Raw genomic sequence first — 21,230 nt, 5'->3', positions numbered from 1 at the left:
AGAAACAATTAAAAACAATCAAAATAGAATTTCACTACATCCCACAACCACATCTGACACCTTACCTACTTTTTTGCCCAATATTTTTATATTTTCTCTCCTTTCTGTGGACTAATTATCTACATAGTATCTTATGATTATACACTGAAGTGACTAAATAGATTCAAGGGATTAGATCTGATAGAGTGCCTGTAGAACTATGGATGGAGGTTCATGACATTGTACAGGAGACAGGGATCAAGACCATCCCCAAGAAAAAGAAAGGCAAACTGGTTGTCTGAGGAGGCCTTATAAGTAGCTGTGAAAAGAAGAGAGGTGAAAGGTAAAGGAGAAAAGAAAAGATATACACACTTGAATGCAGAGTTCCAAAGAATAGCAAGGAGAGATAAGAAAGCCTTCCTCAGTGATCAGTGCAAAGAAATAGAGGAAAACAACAGAATGGGAAAGACGAGAGATCTTTTCAAGAAAATTAGAGATACCAAGGCAACATTTCATGCAAAGATGGGCTCGATAAAGGACAGAAACGGCATGGACCTAACAGAAGCAGAAGATATAAAGAACAGGTGGCAAGAATACACAGAACTATACAAAAATGATCTTCACGACCCAGATAATCACGATGGTGTGATCACTCACCTAGAGCCAGACATCCTGGAATGTGAAGTCAAGTGGGCCTTAGAAAGCATCACTACGAACAAAGCTAGTGGAGGTGATGGATTCTAGTTGAGCTATTTCAAATCCTAAAAGATGATACTGTGAAAGTGCTGCACTCAATATGCCAGCAAAATTGGAAAACTCAGCAGTTGGCACAGGACTGGAAAAGGTCAGCTTTCATTCCAAGCCCTAAGAAAGGCAATGCCAAAGAATGCTCAAACTACCGCACAATTGCACTCATCTCACACACTAGCAAAATAATGCTCAAAATTCTCCACGCCAGGCTTCAACAGTACATGAACCGTGAACTTCCGGATGTTCAAGCTGGATTTAGAAAAGGCAGAGGAACCAGAGACCAAACTGCCAACATCTGTTGGATCCCTGAAAAAGCAAGAGAGTTCCAGAAAAACATCTACTACTGCTTTATTGACCATGCCACTAAGCCTTTGACTGCGTGGATCACAACAAACTGTGGGAGATTCTTCAAGAGACTGGAATATCAGACCACCTGACCTGCCTCCTGAGAAATCTGTATGCAGGTCAAGAGACAACAGTTAGAACCAGACATAGAACAACAGACTGGTTCCAAATTGGGAAGGGAGTACGTCAAGGCTGTATTTTGTCACCCTGTTTATTTAACTTACATGCAGAGTGCATCATGAGAAATGCCAGGCTGGATGAAGCACAAGCTGGAATCAAGATTGCTGGGAGAAATATCAATAACCTCAGATATGCAGATGACACCACCCTTAGGGCAGAAAGTGAAGAACTAAGGAGCCTCTTTATGAAAGTGAAAGAGGAGAGTTCACTAAGATTATGGCACTGGTCCCATCACTTCATGGCAAACAGATGAGGAAACAATGTAAACAGTGACAGACTTTATATTGGGGGCTCCAAAATCACTGTAGATGGTGACTGCAGCCATGAAATTAAAAGACGCTTGCTCCTTGGAAGAAAAGCTATGACCAACCTAGACAGCATGTTAGAAAGCAGAGACATTACTTTGCCAATAAAGGTCCATCTAGTCAAAGCTATGGTTTTTCCATTAGTCATGTATGGGTCAGAGAAGGCAATGGCACCCCACTCCAGTACTCTTGCCTGGAAAATCCTATGGATGGAGGAGCCTGATAGGCTGCAGACCATGGGGTCGCATAGAGTTGGATACAATTGAAGTGACAGCAGCAGCAGTATGTATGGATGTGAGAGTTGGACTGTAAAGAAAGCTGAGCACCGAAGAATTTATGCTTTTGAACTGTGGTGTTGGAGAAGACTCTTGAGAGTCCCTTGGACTGCAAGGAGATCCAACCAGTCCATCCTAAAGGAGATCAATCCTAAGTATTCATTGGGAAGGCCTGATGCTGAAGCTGAAACTCCAGCACTTTGGCCACCTGATGCAAAGAACTGACTCATTGGAAAAGACCCTGATGCTGGGAAAGATTGAGGGCAGGAAGAGAAGGGGACGACAGAAGATGAGATGGTTGGATGGCATCACCAACTCAATGGACATGAGTTTGAGTAGGCTCCAGGAGTTGGTGATGGACAGGGAAGCCTCGCGTGCTGCAGTCCATGGGGTCGCAAAGAGTCAGACGCAACTAAGCGACTGAACTGAACTGATCTACACAGTAGACCAGGGTGAGTCTTCCACCTCGGTTCTAAACCTCATAATCCTGCTCATTCCAGCAATTATCCTGACAATCATACATCATGAATGTTTCCTATTTAATTATTCCATCTTAACAAAAAAGGAAGGAAAAACAAATTAAAAATCTCTTCAAAATCACTACCCTAAGCATACTGTTCCACTTCTTTCTTCCTTATAGCAAATTCCCTGAAAAATACTTATACTCTCTAACTCCAATTTTTTCTAGTTCATTCTAGTCAAGCTTTAGTTTCCAACACTTTTACTAATCTATTTCCATGTTGATAAACTCAATCATTATCTTGTTATCCTCATCACACAAAATCTTTCTTTAGCATTTGACACAGTAAATGACTCTCGGTGAAACACTTTTTTTTTTGTCTCTCTACTTCTAGGTGTTACATTTCCCTGTTGTTATGCTTTACTGATTAGTTCTTGGTCTTCCTAGCTTTTAAATGTTGACATGCTCTCAGGCTTAATTCTTGAATTCTTCTATCTACATCCATTCCCCAGTTAATCTCATCCACTCTCATGGCTTTTAATACTAATATGATCTTGTCAATAACTGTCAGATTTGTATTTCCAGCCTGTGCTCTCTTAACTCCAACTTCAAATATTTTGAGGAGCTACCTGAACAGCTCCTAGGTATCTCATACTTAATAGAGCCAAAACTGGAGCTCTTGATATTCCTTCTGTATACTTTCCTGTTGCAGGCACTGGGAACTGCATTCTCCTAATTGCTCAGGACAAAGTCCTTGATTCCTGTCCCTCTGACACCTCCACATCAGTTATACCATCCAATCATTAACACCTCAGTCCAAGCCACCACCTCCTCTTGCCTGCATTACTTCAACAGCTTTCTACTTATTTCTCTTGATTCTGTGCCTACCCTCTGCAATATACTCTCATGACAGCAACCAGAAGACATACTGAAAACTTAAGTCATACCTTGTCCTTCTCTACTGAAAACTCTGACAGCTCGCCTGAGGAAAAGCTAAAGTCTTCATGTGTTCAGCAACTCCCTATATTATTGTAACGTGCAGCATCTTATGTCTTATTACTTCCTTCATTTTCATGCTGTTCCATCACTATTCCTCATCAGCACTCTCCTGACCAGACTCAGCTCTCCTTATAATATCTAGATCTCTCACTTCCTTCGGGTCTTTATTCAAAGGAAACGTGGTCAATTACTCTAAATTTTTAATCCAGACACCATCAGTTTATTTGACCTTCCCTAAGACTTTTTCCCCTCTGTTTAACACTTATCACCATCTAAAATACTGTACATTTTACCTACTGTATATTTTCCACACTAGAAAACAAGCATCACGAGGGAAGGAATTGGTCTGTTTCATAAACACATCTCAAATGCCTAGAACAGTGTTTGGGCATGCAGTAGGCATTGTAGATATCTGTTAAATGAATGATTTCTTCAATAAATTATGCTCTTGTTTCCCCACTGGACTTTATTAAGTAGCTATTCATTTTTTTTTTTTGACAGTGTTCATTTATTTTTTAACTTTACAATATTGTATTGGTTTTGCCATAGCTATTCATTTTTTAATGAAAAACTTGTAAAGCAACAGAAAAATTGGCATACAAGTCCTTTTTAGATAACAATACATTAAAGTTTCTCTTGGCAAGCAGCACAATGTATACACTTAAGAACATGTATGAATCCACACTAACCCAAATCAGAATTCTAACCCTTGACAATCTTCTATCAATATGTCCTTGCGTGCTTAGTCACTCAGTCATGTCCAACTCTTTGAGACCCCATGTACTGTGGCCTGCCAGGCTCCTCTGTTCATGGGTTTCTCCAGGCAAGAACACTGGAGAGGGCTGCCATTTCCTTCTCCAGGCAGTTGTTCCAACCCAGGGATCAAACTCAAGTCTCTTGCATGGCATATGGATTCTTTACCGTCTAAGCCACCAGGGAAGCCCTCTGTCAATATAACCACTAGCATATTATTTGAGCTTCCTGAACCTTGGTTTCTTCACAGAAAGATGAACAACCGTTTCAAAAGGTTACCGAAGATTAAAAGGAGATAATGTATATAAATTATCCTTTATATTTTAAGTGTTGAATAAATGTGTGAATACTAGTACTTTATATTGATTGTTTAATATAATTCCTGAATGACTTGAGTAACACTTGTCATGTTTGTATTATTTATGTCAGGCAGTGAAAACAGATGTTCTATATATGTATAAAAATATTTTTATATATATGCTCTAGTTTTCAGCATATCTGGAATATCTCATAATTTTTGAAGTAAAAAATATCCAAATCTGACTAATAACCAGTCAGAATTTCTAACTCCTCTTCACAGGACTTAAATCTCTATGCCCCAAAGCACAAATTTAAACATAAATTCATATGTTTATCTTAAATAGAGCAGGGGATAAAGGCTCTTCTTTTTTAAAGATCTGTGGTTTACCCCCAAATAAGCTAGAATTTTAGTATTTCTTACCTCCTCCCCCTCAGGTAGAACATCAAGAGACTGGAAGAAAATACTGACAAAGGTGTTTCAACAAAAAATTTCACACGGTAAAATGTCTAACATTCACCATATGAAATCGTTATTAACAAAATCTTCCTATAACACTTTCAGAGAAAGAATGGAAAATACTTGAAAGTCACCTTCTTGATCAAGAAGCTGACAGACAGAATTCTTAGCATAAGTTATTGACCTGAAGGTCAAACCTTAAACACATGTCACAACATCAAAGAATAATCTTTTACTTCTATATCAAAATATCATCATAACTTCTTTATCCATCCATCTGCTGATAGACATCAAAGTTGCTTCCATGTCCTGGCTATTGTAAACAGTGCTGCAATGAACACTGGGGTACATGTGTGCTTATGAATTATGGTTTTCTCAGAGTATATGCCTAGATGTGGGATTGCTGGGTAATATGGTGGTTTCATTCCTAGTTTTTTAAGGAACCTCTATGCTGTCCATAGTGGCTATATCAATTTACGTTCCCATCAATGGTGCAAGAGGGTTTCCTTTACTCCACATCCTCTTCAGCATTTACTGTTTGCAAATTTTTTGATGATGGCGCTTCTGACCAGTGTGGGATGATACCTCATTGTAGTTTTTATTTGCATTTCTCTAACAATGAGCCATGCTGAGCATCTTTTCATGTGTTTGTTGGCCATTTATATGTTTTCTTTGAAATGTCTGTTTAGGTCTGCAGCCCATTTTTTGACTGGATTTTTTTGCTTTTCAAATATTGAGCTGCAACGAGTTGCTTGTGTATTTTGGAGATTAACATTTACAATAGCCAGGATATAGAAGCAACCTCTGGGTCCACTGGCAGATGAATGGATAAAAAAAGTTGTAGTACATATATACAATGGAATATTACTTGGCCATAAAAAGGAACGAATTTGAGTCAGTTGAACTGATGTGGATGAACCTAGAGCCTTTTATACAGAGTGAGGTACGTCAGAAAGAGAAAAACAAATATCATATATTAACACATATATATGGCATCTAGAAGTATGGTACTGATGAACCTAGTTACAGGGCAACAATGGTGACACAGACAGAGAGAACAGACTTCTGGACCAGCGGGGGAAGGAGAGGGTGGGACCAATTCAAAGAGTAGCACTGAAACATATACATTACCGTGTGTAAAACAGATAGCTAGTGGGAAGCTTCTGTATAACACGAGGGAGCTCAACCAAGTGCTCTATAACAACTTAGAGGGAAAGGATGGGGTGGGGGGAGGTTCACCAGGGAGGAAACATATGCTTACTTATGGCTGACTCATGTTGCTGTACAGCAGAAATCAATACAACATTGTAAAACAATTATCCTCCAATTTAAAATAAACAAAAAAAATATAATATCTACAAACTGCAATAAAATGGGGAAAAAAATCACATAATTATGATCATACTATTTGTGAAAAGCACAATACAAAATTATCTCCCAAAGGCTTTTAAGAACCAAAGCAAGAAAGTACTAGTTTAACAGAATTAATTCTCTTGTAAAAGGGACCTTGTGGGAGGGGAAGGGAATGTGAATAAGGAAGTGGTATTACTCACTGATGAGAAAGGCTCCAAGAATACATGGCTAATTAACTGTAAATAATGTGGTCTTCTGATTATGACTGAGAATAATTGCCAGATCCAACTTAAAAATCACACATGTGCAAACCAAGTTTAAAAAGTACAGTTACACAAAAATTGTTTTGGCTTTGTCCTTTAAGGGGCAGGAGGAATGAGGAAAGGAAAGAAAATGGTACAAGAGTAAAAAAGAACTAAGTGGAAACAAGATTTTATAAAAGGAACTATCTTTGAAATCAGCATACTTTGTTTACCCAATGCATTCCACTAACTTTTTAAACGTTTTTTCCCCAGATTCTTCTCTATAAACAACTTTATAAGCCATCTGTTTTTGCCTAAAACATGTTTTAAAGTATTTTGTGAGGTATGTCAGCTATTACTTTACCCAAAAATAAAAATTTGAAAAAAAACCTGCAAATACAGGCTCAAGTCTGCTAGATCTTTTTGAAAAGGCCTTTTGATATTCCTACATATGTGACTTAATCTTAGAAAAAAAACTTCAAGAGCAAGGATTGTTCATAGAACTGAGGTTTGCTTTTTTTTTTTTTTTTTTTTGCAACAACAAAGCATGATGAAATGAACAGGATGGTTTCCCCATCCTCAGATTCTTGATTTGCAGTTCCGAATAACCCATGGTCTCGCCCCAGTCATCAGGATGACGTACTTTTTACTTTCAGGAGGTTGAAGTGGAGGGTATGATTTAATATTACTCTTACTCATGGAACCTAAAAGAAAAGCAAATAGTAGAGCAGCAGTTGGATGACAGACCTTTTTTTTTTTTTTTTTTTAAAAAAAAAAGAGGAAAAAAATCCACAGGGATCTTTTCTTTCTCTCTCTCTTCCTCTCTCTGAAAAATCTAGAAGTATCTATTTCCAACAGGTAGTGAGTAGGTGATAGAAATGGAAATAAAAGAGAAACAGAGTTGATGAGGGAAGAAATTGTGTTTCAGGAGGCTTTTGAGCAGGATTATGGTAAGAAAGAGTAGCAATTTAGCAGAACTCACTCCCTAGTAAAAAGAGCCTGTAGGATGTGAGTAATGAAGTCTTATTTTTATAGCAAGGTTGAATTAGTACATGGCTAGTGAAACTGTAAATAAGATGGTCATCCAATGTCTTGTTAGGTCCAAGTTAAAAATCAGAGACATTCAAACATACAGTTGTGTTTTGTTTTTTAAAGTGGAGTCATTCAATAAATTCGTTTTTGTTTTTTCTTTTTCTTTTACAGGAGTTAGGGAGAAAATAAAAGGTAAGAAATTGGATCAGCCAGTCACTGAGTTCCTTCACTAACTCACACTTCTATTCATTATCCCCATCTTGAAATATCAGCATAAGAGCCAATTTAATTTTCCTTAACACACAGCTTACACAATGCTAAAGGATCCTCAGCAATTTCTAGCCTACAGGGATACAATTTTAAGATATACATGTGAACTTATATGTCCTTCAGATGGAAAACCTACCTGTTTCTCTGAACAGTAATTAAAATATAACCTTTGCTTAGAGATTGGAAGATTGAATTAGTCAAAGCTTTCTGCTTCTCTAAAGCAGCCAAAATTATTTCTAATGCAATAATCTCCTCTATTTGGTCTCCCTTATACTATACGGCTTGTAGTCTCAACATGTTATAGATTATCTTCTCTGTAACTTTTTAAAACATGCTTAAATGGAATGATAATTATTTTTTCCCCAAAGAAGTATTTTCTCCTGATGACCTGCCAATAAATTCAGAAAAAGGAAAAGCTGCTTTCTTCCATATTAGAATGAAAACCACTTCAGTCACATTATTTTTTGAAATGTCTGTTTTTAACTATAACCTAGTGGGATGGTAAATTTATCAATAAATAAATACAAACACCATCATTCAATCTGCAATATATCAACACATGTCAACATTACCTAACATATATTGCCAAATAACTGACTTCAATCAAGTTATGTTCAGTACTTTTAAAAGTCCTAAGATACTTACTTTAATTTCAACTTGTTCTTCCATTTCTTTAGTTTTTATTGTAGTATATTCCTTCTCAAGCCTAAGAAAGAGGGGGAAAAAAAAAAGTTAAAGGTATGCTTTAATTCCAATCTAGCTATGGAAATTATAAAATTTAAAACCATATATTAACACAAAATACAATTTTACTATGTTCCCCTAACTTATGACTTGCAATATTTGAAATCAGAAAAATCATCTCAATAGTTGTATGCGTTTTCACACAAAAAAAATTAGTTCAAAGACAAAAAAAAAAAAAAAAAGAGGCTTTCATGGTGGTCCAGTGGCTACGATTCTAGGCTCCCACTGCAGGGGGCCGGGGCTCAATCCCTGGTCAAGGAACTAGATTCTATGTCCCACAACTAAGTTCAATTGCTGCAGCTATAAAAATCCCACATGCCACAACTAAAGATCCTGCATGCCACAACAAAGATCAACAACCCCGCATGTTACAACTAAGACCTGGTACAGCCAAATAAATAATAAAATAAGTATTTTAAAATAATAATAAAAATAAGAACCACAGAAAAGTAAACTTTAAAAAGCAAAATGCTACAAATATAAAGCACAAACCATAGAACTGAGCTTATAGATTCTATTCAGCCCTTTACTTACAAAAGAACCACCTACCCTTCCCCCTCAAATTGGAATACATTGATAAAATTCAATTGGATCTTAACTAAGCTTGACTAAGAAATCTGTAAGGGGAGAAAACGAACAACTCCTCCTACCAAAAAAATGCCAGTTAATAAATATGGAACGAATGAGGCAAATATAAAAATCACCATTAGAGCTCTACAATAAATAACTGCCATAGGCAAGAAAAATGGATGCTAAAATCAGTGGGTAGAAGTTTAGACACAATCTCCGAGTATCTCTCCCAAAACATTTAGTAATTACAACAGAAAAAAATAGAAAATTTATAGTATAGGATCTTAGCAGACAACATCTGAGCCAAATGATCAAGGTTAACATCACTAGTAATGCAAATGACATCACACACTCCGTGTTAAGACGTACTGAGAAAGGCACCTCACCTCTGTGGTATACTACCCAGTAACGCATATCCTCAATCTAATCAAGAGGAATCATTAAACCCCAACTGAAGGACATTCTAAATAAATTACATTTGACCAGCTCGATCAGAAGTGTCAAGGTCAGAAAACACAAGAAAAGATTAAGGAACTGTCACAGACTGTAAGACAGTAAGAAATGACAAACAAATGCAAGGTACTATATTTGCAACTCTACTATTAACGCATAAAATTATCTTAAAAAATGACTGGCCATCCAAAAATTAGTACTACCAAGTTTTTTTTTTTTTTAATCTTGTTCTCAATCAAAAATGTTCATAACAAGTTTAACCCTCCAAATAATAACCACGCTCCACATAACTTACAGCTGCTTTCAAACATCAAGTTTGCACTTGCACTTGCACTTTGCACTTGCACACAGAGAATGTCGTGAAGCTATCACTACCACCATGTCCACAGAAAGAATAACATTCCACTGCCCCCTCTTACCAGGTCTTGACAACTGTTTTATGCTCTATGTATGTGAGTCTGACAACACTAAGTATCTCACAGAAATGGAATTATACAGCATTTGTCCCGTTGTGACTGGTTTATTTCACTCAGCATCATGTCCCCATAGTTTACCCATATTATACCATATATTGAGCATCTTTTTATGCGCCTATTGACCATTTATAGCTCTTTGGAGAAATGTCCGTTCAAATCCACTGTCCATTTTTAAATTCAGTTGTTTGGTTTTGGCTTTGAGTTGTAAGAGTTCTCCATATAGATATTAATATATCCATATATTAATATATTGATGTTAATATATCGATATATATTAATATATACATAAGAGATATAGATAACAGTAAATAGATAATACATAGGTTAAGAATTCTCTATATAGATATTAATCTTTTATCAGATATATGATTTGCAATTGTTTTCTCCCATTTTGTGGATTGTCTTTTCTGTTGAGTGTCTTTCTTAGAATACACAAAAATTGTTTTGAACATATTTTATTTTTAAATTTTAAGAGTCTCTAATGGATAGAACTTTTTAAAATTTTTAAATTTTTTGCTCCAGTTTTACTGAGATATAACTGATCTAAGTGCTATAAGTTTAAGTGTACAGCATGATTTGACTTATATACATCATGAATGATTACCACGGTAAGTTTAGTGAACATGCATTACCTCATATAGATACAAAATTTTTAAAATAGAAAAAAATTTTTTTTTCCTTATGATGAGAACTCACAATTTACCCTTAAAAACTTTCATATATAATGTACAGCAGTGTTAACTATCTTCATATTATACATTATATCCCCAGCACTAAAACCTGGACATTTGTGCCTTTTGACTGCCTTCATCAACTTCCCTCTTCTGACCCCCATTCTCTAGTATTAACAAATCTGATCTCTTTTTCTATGAGCTTGATTCTGAAGTATAACTTACCTAAAACACTATGTTAGTTTCTGATACACAACACAGTGACCTGACGTTTTTATACATTTCCAAGAGATCACCAGGAAAGACCCAATTGAATGGGTCATAGTTTTCCTATTTCTTTGTATGCCTTGATTTTTTTGTTGTTGAAAACTAGACATTTGAACCTAGTAATTTTGTAACTCTGTAAATCAGATTCTCCTCCTCCCCAGGGTTTGCTGTTCTTTTGTTACTGTTATTGTCTTTTTGACTGTTATAAGTTGTCTCTGGTGATGACCAACCTGAGATGTAAACTTAAGGTATTTTCAGGTCTTTTCTGAGATTCTCCCTTGGGCATGTGCAATCACGTTCTAATTTCCTCCATATATGGAGCTGTTTTTGAATGTCTTTAGTGTCTGGCTCCCAAAAGGGGAAAAAAAAACAAAAATGAAGGGGAGAAAAGGGCGATAGCCCTTTAAATCTCTTTAAATTTCTTAGCAGTCTTTTCAGCCAGAGGAAAGGGTACAACACCAGTGGGGAGAAGTACAAAATCAATGGAGAGATGTGCAACAATTTCTTTGCACCTATCTGATCACAAACAGCAATCAGCAATTATTTTCAACTCAAATAAGTATATGATAATACTTAACTCCATCATCTGCAGATGGTGATTGCAGCCATGAAATTAAAAGACGCTTACTCCTTGGAAGGAAAGTTATGACCAACCTAGATAGCATATTCAAAAGCAGAGACATTACTTTGCCAACAAAGGTCCGTCTAGTCAAGGCTATGGTTTTTCCAGTAGTCATGTATGGATGTGAGAGTTGGACTGTGAAGAAGAATTGATGCTTTTGAACTGTGGGGTTGGAGAAGACTCTTGAGAGTCCCTTGGACTGCAAGGAGATCCAACCAGTCCATTCTAAAGGAGATCAGTCCTGGGTGTTCTTTGGAAGGAATGATGCTAAAGCTGAAACTAGAGTACTTTGGCCACCTCATGTGAAGAGCTGACTCATTGGAAAAGACTCTGATGCTGGGAGGGATTGAGGGCAGGAGGAGAAGGGGACGACAGAGGATGAGATGGCTGGATGGCATCACCGACTCGATGGACGTGAGTTTGAGTAAACTCCGGGAGTTGGTGATGAACAGGGAGGCCTGGCATGCTGCAATTCATGGAGTCGCAAGGAGTTGGACACGACTGAGCGACTGAACTGAACTGAACTGAACTCCATCATCACCATTTTAACTTTCAATTCTAATTGTAAGCAAGATAAGGCAGTACTGCCAAGCATCTGTAAGGTGGATGAAGTAAGAAGCTGTTCCATCTGATTTTTCTTGCTTTGTTCTCTCAGGGCACACTCCTTCTGGAGCAAAATTTTCTGAAATTGCCCCTCTGACTTGGTACCCCAGATATTTTTATATCCCAAAGTAATGTACCACAGTAAGAATTGGACTATGACAGCTTTGCCTTACTTTCATAAAGTACTAGAAGGCAGACTGTAAAAGGGAAGGTAGAAAGGAACACAAAGATACTGTAACGAAGAACAGACCTGACTCCACATTGGATCTACTCCTTTAGCTCTAACCTTTGTGCTTTGTTACCTGTGCTTAGTCATTCTGGCTCCAAACTGTTGTACAAAGATGTTGCCTAGATACATGAGCCTGAAATATAAATGAGAGCCCATTCTCAAGGTTCCGCCTCCCAGGCTTGATCATTAAAAGGACAGCACTTTTCTATTCATATGGAGATAAAAATATGTAAAATGAAGAAAATTTGTCTTGTTGGGGGGTTATAGGAACATTGTGACCAGATCTGTGGACTGCTGCAAAAACAAAGAATTTCGGCACCAAGACATTTGCAACAACCAGCTACCCTCACTCCCCTGTTAGCATTAAACAGGCCTAACTCCTAACTCTGGTAAGACTGTTCATTGGGACACCAGTCCTCCGTCTTCTTAGTCTGCTGGCTTTCCAAATAAAGTCACTCTTCCCTGACTCTTGATTTACTGGCCTGTCATGTGGCCAGTGACTAGTATATGCCTGAACTCAGTAAAAATACCTCAAACTCAGGAATATTATCATGAAGATAAAAGTTAGGAAAGAATATAAATGGAAACTGAAAATCTAGTCACTATGCTCTGAACATTTTCCTGGCCCCCAGCAGACTAGACTGTGTATACAGTTTAAAGACACGTAGGCTATGCATCTCTTACATGTCGAATTAGTAACCTGTTATATTGACAAAGACCCTGATGCTAGGAAAGATTGAAGGCAGGAGGAGATGGGGACGACAGAGGTTGAGAGTCATGAGTTTGGATATGAATTTGAGCAAGCTCTGGGAGTTGGTGATGGACAGGGAAGCCTGGCATGCTGCAGTCCATAGGGTTGCAAAGAGTCAGACAGGACTGAGAGACTGAACTGAACTGAACTGAGACTATAATTGTAATGAGCTATTTACTTCCCTGCTCTGCCATCATCCTATGTACAGGAAGTTTGAACCTTTTTCAGAGTCAGGTCCAAGTCTAAGTTCATTATATTCTGAGAGTGGTACTTATTAGAAACAGATGAAACTCATCCTTTAATACTGATAAAACATTACTCTCCAGAATATGCATAATAAGCAGTAAGAAGTAGATATTGCAATGGAAAAGGAAGGCAAGTACCAACAAAAGATAAAAAAAAAAGGAAAAAAACAGAAGCATATTTGTTATGGTGACCTGTGATCAGGGATCTTTGATGTTACTACGGTAAAAGATTACAACTTACTAAAGGATCAAATGATATAAAGTACTTTTAAATTAAGGTCAAGAGGCAGAAACTGAGATGGTTCCTAAGATTTTATCAATTATAGAACAGAACAGCTTTTTGGTCTAAAATGCCTCAAAATGATGTTGTGATGTGATTAGTTATTAGTAATTTCACAGGCAATTTATTAACAATACTAGTTGAACATGATCGATTATCTGTTTTCACAAATTAGAGTTAGCTAATTTTAATAACAAAATATTTACTCATATTCTAATATATTTTTGGAGTAGGAATCTCTATGGGAGTACATTCTACATGTTAATGCAATTTCATTGTGCAGCAGCAAAGATATTAAGAACAGTGAGGCTAGTACTGTTATCATTTTAAAGCATCTCGTACCACATTAACAAGTGTCAGAAATGCTAATTATGACCTCAGGTTAAGATTTATTTAACTTATGAAAGCTAGAAGAATAAGAGCTATTGTTCTTAACACTTTTATCATATTTCAGAAATCAAACTTTACGAGACAAGACTGCTTATCTTGAACTTTAATGAAATATATACAAAAGAAAGTTTCACTAGAAAGTAATTCCAGTTGAGCTATTTCAAATCCTGAAAGATGATGCTGTGAAAGTGCTGCACTCAATATGCCAGCACATTTGGAAAACTCAGCAGTGGCCACAGGACTAGAAAAGGTCAGTTTTCATTCCAATCCCAAAGAAAGGTAATGCCAAAGAATGCTCAAACTAACGCACAATTGCACTCATCTCACATACTAGTAAAGTAATGCTTAAAATTCTCCAAGTCAGGCTTCAGCAATACGTGGACCATGAACTTCCAGATGTTCAAGCTGGACTTAGAAAAGGCAGAGGAACCAGAGATCAAATTGCCAACATCCGCTGGATCATCAAAAAAGCAAGAGAGTTCCAGAAAAACATCTATTTCTGCTTTATTGACTATGCCAAAGCCTTTGACTGTGTGGATCACAATAAACTGTGGAAAATTCTGAAAGAGATGGGCATAGCAGACCACCTGACCTGCCTCTTGAGAAACCTGTATGCAAGTCAGGAAGCAACAGTTAGAACTGGACATGGAACAACAGACTGGTTCCAAATAGGAAACGGAGTAAGTCAAGGCTGTATATTGTCACCCTGCTTATTTAACTTCTATGCAGAGTACATCATGAGAAATGCTGGGCTGGAGGAAGCACAAGCTGGAATCAAGATTGCCAGGAGAAATATCAACAACCTCAGATATGCAGATGACACCACCATTTATGGCAGAAAGTGAAGAAGAACTAAAGAGCCTCTTGATGAAAGTGAAAGAGGAGAGTGAAAAAGTTTGCTTAAAGCTCAACATTCAGAAAACTAAGATCATGGCATCCGATCCCATCACTTCATGGCAAATAGATGGGGAAACAGTGTCAGACTATTTTTCTGGGCTCCAAAATCATTGCATACAGTGATTGCTGCCATGAAATTAAAAGACGCTTACTCCTTGGAAGAAAAGTTATGACCAACCTAGATAGCATATTCAAAAGCAGAGATATTACTTTACCAACAAAGGTCTGTCTAGTCAAGGCTATGGTTTTTCCAGTGGTCATGTATGGATGTGAGAGTTGAACTATAAAGAAAGCTGAGCGCTGAAGAATTGATGGTTTTGAACTGTGGTGTTGGAGAAGATTCTTGAGAGTCCCTTGGACTGCAAGGAGATCCAACCAGTCCATCCTAAAGGAGATCAGTCCTGGGTGTTCATTGGTAGGACTGATGTTGAAGCTGAAACTCCAATACTTTGGCCACCTGATGCGAAAAGCTGACTCACTGGAAAAGACCCTGATGCTGGGAAAGATTGAAGGCAGGAGGAGAAGGGGACGACAGAGGATGAGATGGTTGGATGGCATCACCAACTCGATGGACATGGGTTTGGGTGGACAGGGAGGCCTGGTGTGCTGCGGTTCATGGGGTCACAAAGAGTTGGACATGACTGAGAGACTGAACTGAACTGAATACATAATAAAGAAAATTTTAACAATGCACACCTCATGACTATCTTGTTGGTTATGCTAATCTTGAACTTAAGTGACAGACTGGGATCAACTGAGAGGAAAAGAATGTTAGGGACAACACCATAAAAGCAGTTCCTAAAACAAGAACACACTCACATATATACACTTAACAGGTTCCTAATTCTAGTCATTGTGGAATGGGAAAGGAGTTTTAAAAGTGCAATCAAAAAGAAAAAAACAGTAATACACAATAGTCCTATGCACCATCAGAGCACTATGAAATTCCAATATTAAATTTATGTCATATTAAAACTAATACCACCAAATAAAACATTAGTTCTATAAAATGATGAGGAAAGTTGTACTCACTACTAGAATGTTTTGCTGCTTCTATTTAATCTCCTAAAATGCACTGACAAACCCTATAACTAAAAAAACAAAATATAAAATACTTAACTTACTTTTTCATTTTTTTAGAGTTATACTTGACTTGGTAAGCTGCCTGGATTAATTTGTCTGGACCACCATCAAACTGATGTGGAATGACCTTCTGAAAGTGCTAAGATACAACAGAAGAAAAACGTAAGAATTACTTAGTGCCCTTTATTACTCATTAATAAATAGTTAAATCTAAAGACATTTAAGAAATCTGGACCTGGCTTACCTGTAACATCCCTTCCATGTCGAGTTGCATCAGTTCTGCCTGATTCATCTGAAGAAGCGCTAATCCTACCCGAAACACTATTTCTAAACCCTGAAGAATCAAATTATAAAGTCAAATTTATCTTACTCTTTCACAACAACTAATCACTCAAAAGAATACTAAGGTAAATACTTAGGTACCTAAACTAGAGGAGAGCACACATTTTCTGTAAAGAGTTGGAAAACAAATGTTTTAGGCTTTAGGAGCCCTACCTATAAGTGTCACAAATAATCAACCCGGGAATTGCCACTGAAAAGCAGACACAGACATCACATCAACAAACAGTCATGGCTATGTTCCAAGAAACTTTATTTACAGAAAGGACAGATTTGGCAGGCAAACCAGGACAGATCAGTACATGATTCATAGTTTCCTGGCTCCAGACTGGCTCCAGACTAACCGAATTTAGCTATGTTATATAAATTGATCTTCCCAAGATGTAATTAATAACAATTAATAACATTCTTTGGTGCTATCACTGATCACCTATCCTTACCTTCTCAGTCAAAATATAGAAGACAAAGGATCACCACTACATGTTAGTGACAATTAAGAGGACTACCTGCAAGGTGTTCATGGGATAGAAGAAAATTATACTCACTTCTTCCTCTTTGGGTAACAGATGCATTGCAACAATAGTAACTGTAAAGGAAATTTTAACCCTCACTAATTCTCACTAAATCAAAAAGGAGGTAATTCAGGTCTGATTAAGAGTATGGGTTCCTGATTTTGACTGCCTGTGTTTGAATCTTGGTTACTATACCACTTACGTGTTATGTGTTCATACACAAGCTACTTAATCTTTCTCTAAGTATCAGCTTCTTCACCTGTCATCCATCAAAAGAGAAGATGAACAGTACTCATATGGATGTTATAGGATTAAATGAGATTATCCATGCAAGCAGTTTAGCCTGGAACACATGAGTCTCCTTTATTGTTCTCCTCATTGCCTAGCTCTCATTAACCCAATGATTCCTGTGCTCAGTCTGGTAAGTTGCCCACTAACTTACCTCAGACATAAAGATATCAAATATCCTTGTTGCAATTGGTAGTGGAAAAGTTGTAAGGAAGATAGTCAGAAACCATGATGATGCATACATTGAGGTATGAAAACTCTGAGACTGAAAATGCACAAAGAGCTCTGGAAGGTGCTCCTAAATAGAAGAAAGGAATTAATTAGCTAAAAACATTGTAAAATGGAGTATTTTAAGCCACACCATTGTACACATACTAAATTAGCCCTTACCAAACATAAACATAAAAATTCAGGAATCATATGAAAGAAATAAGAGGCAGAAATGGACACTTTAGATAGTTACTATTTGGAAAAGGAAGAAGGGAAAAAGGATGTGGAGTTGGATCTTAAAAAGTTGGAACTTTCTAATGATTTCTTAATAAGAAAAATTAAAATAAATAAGTAAAATTTTTATAATTTTCTTTACTTTTCTATAAACTATAATATTTTCAAAAAAATTATTTTAAAGGAAAGATGCTATGTTGAAATACTTTCAGGTGCTATATACCCAATTGCCTATCCTAAGCTCCCTTCTCATCCGAAATACAGATACTTCAGCAACTCTAGTAATTCAAAACATAAATGACACATTAACTGAAAATAAACCAAGGGAGTTTAAGGTTGATAAAAATAAGCTTACCAGTTAAAAGACAAATAAGAATCATCAAGACCTACTTTGCCTTTCTCTTTAAAATGCAAAAACATTTGGTATATCCCTTTCTTCTCATCACACATAGAAAACGCAGAGGATTTTAAAATTCCTGTGTGTAAGGCTGCCAGGGAAATGGAGACTTTTCTCAGGAAAATGGCTCTTATGCCAGCTGAATCCTTAAACTATATTCTTAAATTTTGCTTACATAATTGAAATTTAAGTAAATGGAGAATATTTATACCATTAGATCACAGGGAAAAATAGCAAATCTACTTATATAAATACAAAAACTAAATCCAGAAAGGTGAAATACTTTAAAGGTATTTTTTACTTGGTTTTGATTCCTCTCTTTCTCTTCTCTTCACCCTCAGTCAATAAGACTATGAATCTTAAATTAGCAATATAAAAGGATAGAAACAGTAATTTTTTTTTAAGATTACAGGCTAGCAGAAAAAGTGAGATGAAAGGCAGTAAAGAAAGGTAGGGGAAAGGCAGGGGAGAGGACTGAAAGAGATGAGAGACCATCTCAAAGGAAATGAATTAATACCAGCATCCAAATGTCATGGGCTTCTTGTAGGAGAGCATAACCTACATAAAATAATGTCATCAACACAGAATAATAAATAAACTCATGCACCTAGGTTATGATATACTTGGCACAAATGTTTAAGATTTGAACATAAAAACTGTAGTAAAGTTCTAGATGATCTACCTGGGACAGCACCTAACTGGGAAGTAAAGTCTAAATTGTGGGTTAACAGACCAACAAATAATCATGTAATCAAAACAGTGATTTTTTTTTTCAGTTGCTTTAATGCTTTTAACATTATATTTGCTTAGTTGTCACTCAAACCAAGATGACAAAAAATGTAAGGGCAGTATGTTTTTGGTTAACACCACACTTTTACCTGTATCATGCATTCAAACTGGTACATACAAAGGCCCAATTCTGCCATACTTGGTTTAAAAAGTTCACGAAGTCTATAATCTTGCATTAATTTAACAAATACACAGAAAGCTTCTTCTTCTGGCATCTATATTAGGAGAAAAAAAAAAGCAACACATATTAATGTTCTTTGATAAATAAGCTAAATACATTTAAACTAAGTACTCATCCAACTATAACCACTGTTTTGAGTGCCAAGTGATGTAATATTAAGAGCAATGGACTAGGAATCAGAAGATTCTAATTTCCCATTCTATCACCATCATTGAGAAATTAGGCAAATCTTACAACTGAGACCAGCTGCCTCACTTGCCTAACTCATGAATTTAATCAACAAATATTCATTTAAAGCCAGATACTTCTCTCTCTCTCTCTCTCAAATACCAGTGAACAAAATAAACAGTCTACTTTCAGGGAGTTTGAACCTTCCAGTAAGGGGAGATAAGACAGTACATGGTGGTTTAGTCCCCAGTGACCCACCCCTGTAGCCTGACAGGCTCCTCTGTCTATGGGATTCTCCAGGCAATATATGGAATAATCAATTAATACATGTCAGATGGTGCAAAGTGCTATGAAAATAAGACAAAGTAAAGCAACAGGGAATCCTGAGGAGATACATTCTATTTATTTATAGGTAGGTCAGAGAACATCTCTTGATAAGGTAACATTTGAGCAGAATACTGAAAGTAAGGGAACAACTGAGGGAAGAACAGTGCTGAGAGAATACAAATGTCTTGAAATGGAATCACGAGTGGCATGCTCAAGGAACAATAAACACGGGACTACTAAATTAGGAGTGATGTTACAAATGAAGGTATGGTTATAGAGGAGAAATACAACAAACCAAATCATAGGATTTTAGAAGCCACTGTAAGGATTTGAACTTTTATCTTAAGTGAGATGGGAGGCTTTTCAAGGGTTCTGAGCAGAAATAATAGTGTATAAGTGTTAAAAGAACTAGTAAAATAAGTTTTCCCAAAAAATCTGTAATTAGAGTTTTAAAGGTTTCAATTTCATATTTTGTGTGTAACTCACTAGATAACTACATCAACTAAGATACTGAATATAAAAGCTCTGTAGAGTTACACAGATATTAAATTTAGACACATAACATACAAATTACTGTGTGGTCTTTTTTTTTTTTTTTGTCATGCAGAGATCTGAGTTCTCCAAACAGGGGTGGAACCCGTGCCCTAGGAGCATACAGTCCTAACCACTGGACTGCCAGGGAATTTCTTGTGTATTAAGATAAAATTTTCTAATGTTCATTCACTCACATTATACCAGTGTGTTTCAAAAGAGGAAACCTCAAAAGGTCTCTAAGCACTTTTCTTATTGAAGACTACATTTATTAACAATACATTTTTCCTGGCCTCAACACAGGGAATGAACAGGAGCCAAGAACTATTCTTAGCAAAACTCATACTTCCTTCCTTCCTCCCAACACACATCTTCATTAATCCTATCAAGCTTTATTGCCTCACTGATTTTTATGTCAGTCACTACAAGAAGCCCAATATCCTAGAATGCTCATCCCATGTGGTTCCGGGGCTACCATAATCTACCCCATTTCTAACATGCCGTAAACCCTTTACACAGCACTTTCTGGAACTAATAACCTGCCATCAGTAAAATATCCTGTCTATACCCTCAATCTCTTCACCAAATGTTCTTTCACTGTCTTTCTCTAAGTGAAACCTGATTCCCCCCGCTAAGGATACTTCAAAACCGAAATCTGGCTGTCTCCTGAGGAGGCTGTTTTCTCTCCCCCAGCACTGGAAGAGGGCAGGGGTAGAGACGCACATGTCCCTCCTTGGACCTCAATGCCTCATTGCCACTAACTGCCCCTTCTCTCTGATACACATTTTCTCTATGACACTGAGTTAATAAGAATCATGTCTTTTGCAAAGGTCTAGTGGGGACACTATCTACCCAATTTTAAAGCAGTACTAAGCTGTACACAAAACATATACCCAGTACTCTTAACTATTTTAACACCATGTACTAAATAAGCTAACTTGCAAAAAATTTTATCAGACTCTGAGTTATATTTCTAAGCTAATATGTGGGAGGCAAAGTAGCATTAGGGTATAAAGAGAATCACTTTAGAAACAGACAGGACAGCTTTTGAATCTGTTTGCCGACATCTTCTAGCTTCTAGTCCTGAGCTGTTAAGTGGTTGCTGTTATGGTAGTATTTTAGCTGCCACTGACAATAACAGTCGAGTAAATCAATCACTGAAAGAAAATGACACTACCAGCACCTGCAGCGTCTTGAAGAAAAGTATGATGACCCCCTTTAGGAGTCCTAGAGAGCTAGGTCAGATATTGTGAGACTCATATCTCAAGCAGGG

At 36.9% G+C, this 21,230-nt stretch overlaps 1 protein-coding gene across 13 annotated transcripts in view; it reads right to left on the bottom strand.

The window, feature by feature from the left end:
• EVI5 (ecotropic viral integration site 5) overlaps nt 1-21,230 on the bottom strand; it is a 242,191-nt gene that overhangs the window by 123,103 nt on the left and 97,858 nt on the right. For all 13 annotated transcript variants that reach the window (XM_044944678.1, XM_006061325.3, XM_025288256.2 and 10 more), the window contains 5 exons: nt 18,840-18,965; nt 17,275-17,418; nt 16,226-16,315; nt 16,023-16,120; nt 8,346-8,406 (listed from right to left, as the gene is read on the bottom strand). In XM_044944678.1, the coding sequence (XP_044800613.1) occupies nt 8,346-8,406; nt 16,023-16,120; nt 16,226-16,315; nt 17,275-17,418; nt 18,840-18,965 (519 nt within the window). The remainder of the gene's footprint in view (nt 1-8,345; nt 8,407-16,022; nt 16,121-16,225; nt 16,316-17,274; nt 17,419-18,839; nt 18,966-21,230) is intronic.

This window comes from Bubalus bubalis, chromosome 6, assembly GCF_019923935.1.
Source record: "Bubalus bubalis isolate 160015118507 breed Murrah chromosome 6, NDDB_SH_1, whole genome shotgun sequence".
Taxonomy (NCBI): domain Eukaryota; kingdom Metazoa; phylum Chordata; class Mammalia; order Artiodactyla; family Bovidae; genus Bubalus; species Bubalus bubalis.
The sequence above is the reverse complement of the archived record's forward strand: the minus strand, read 5'-3'. Positions and strand labels throughout refer to the sequence as shown.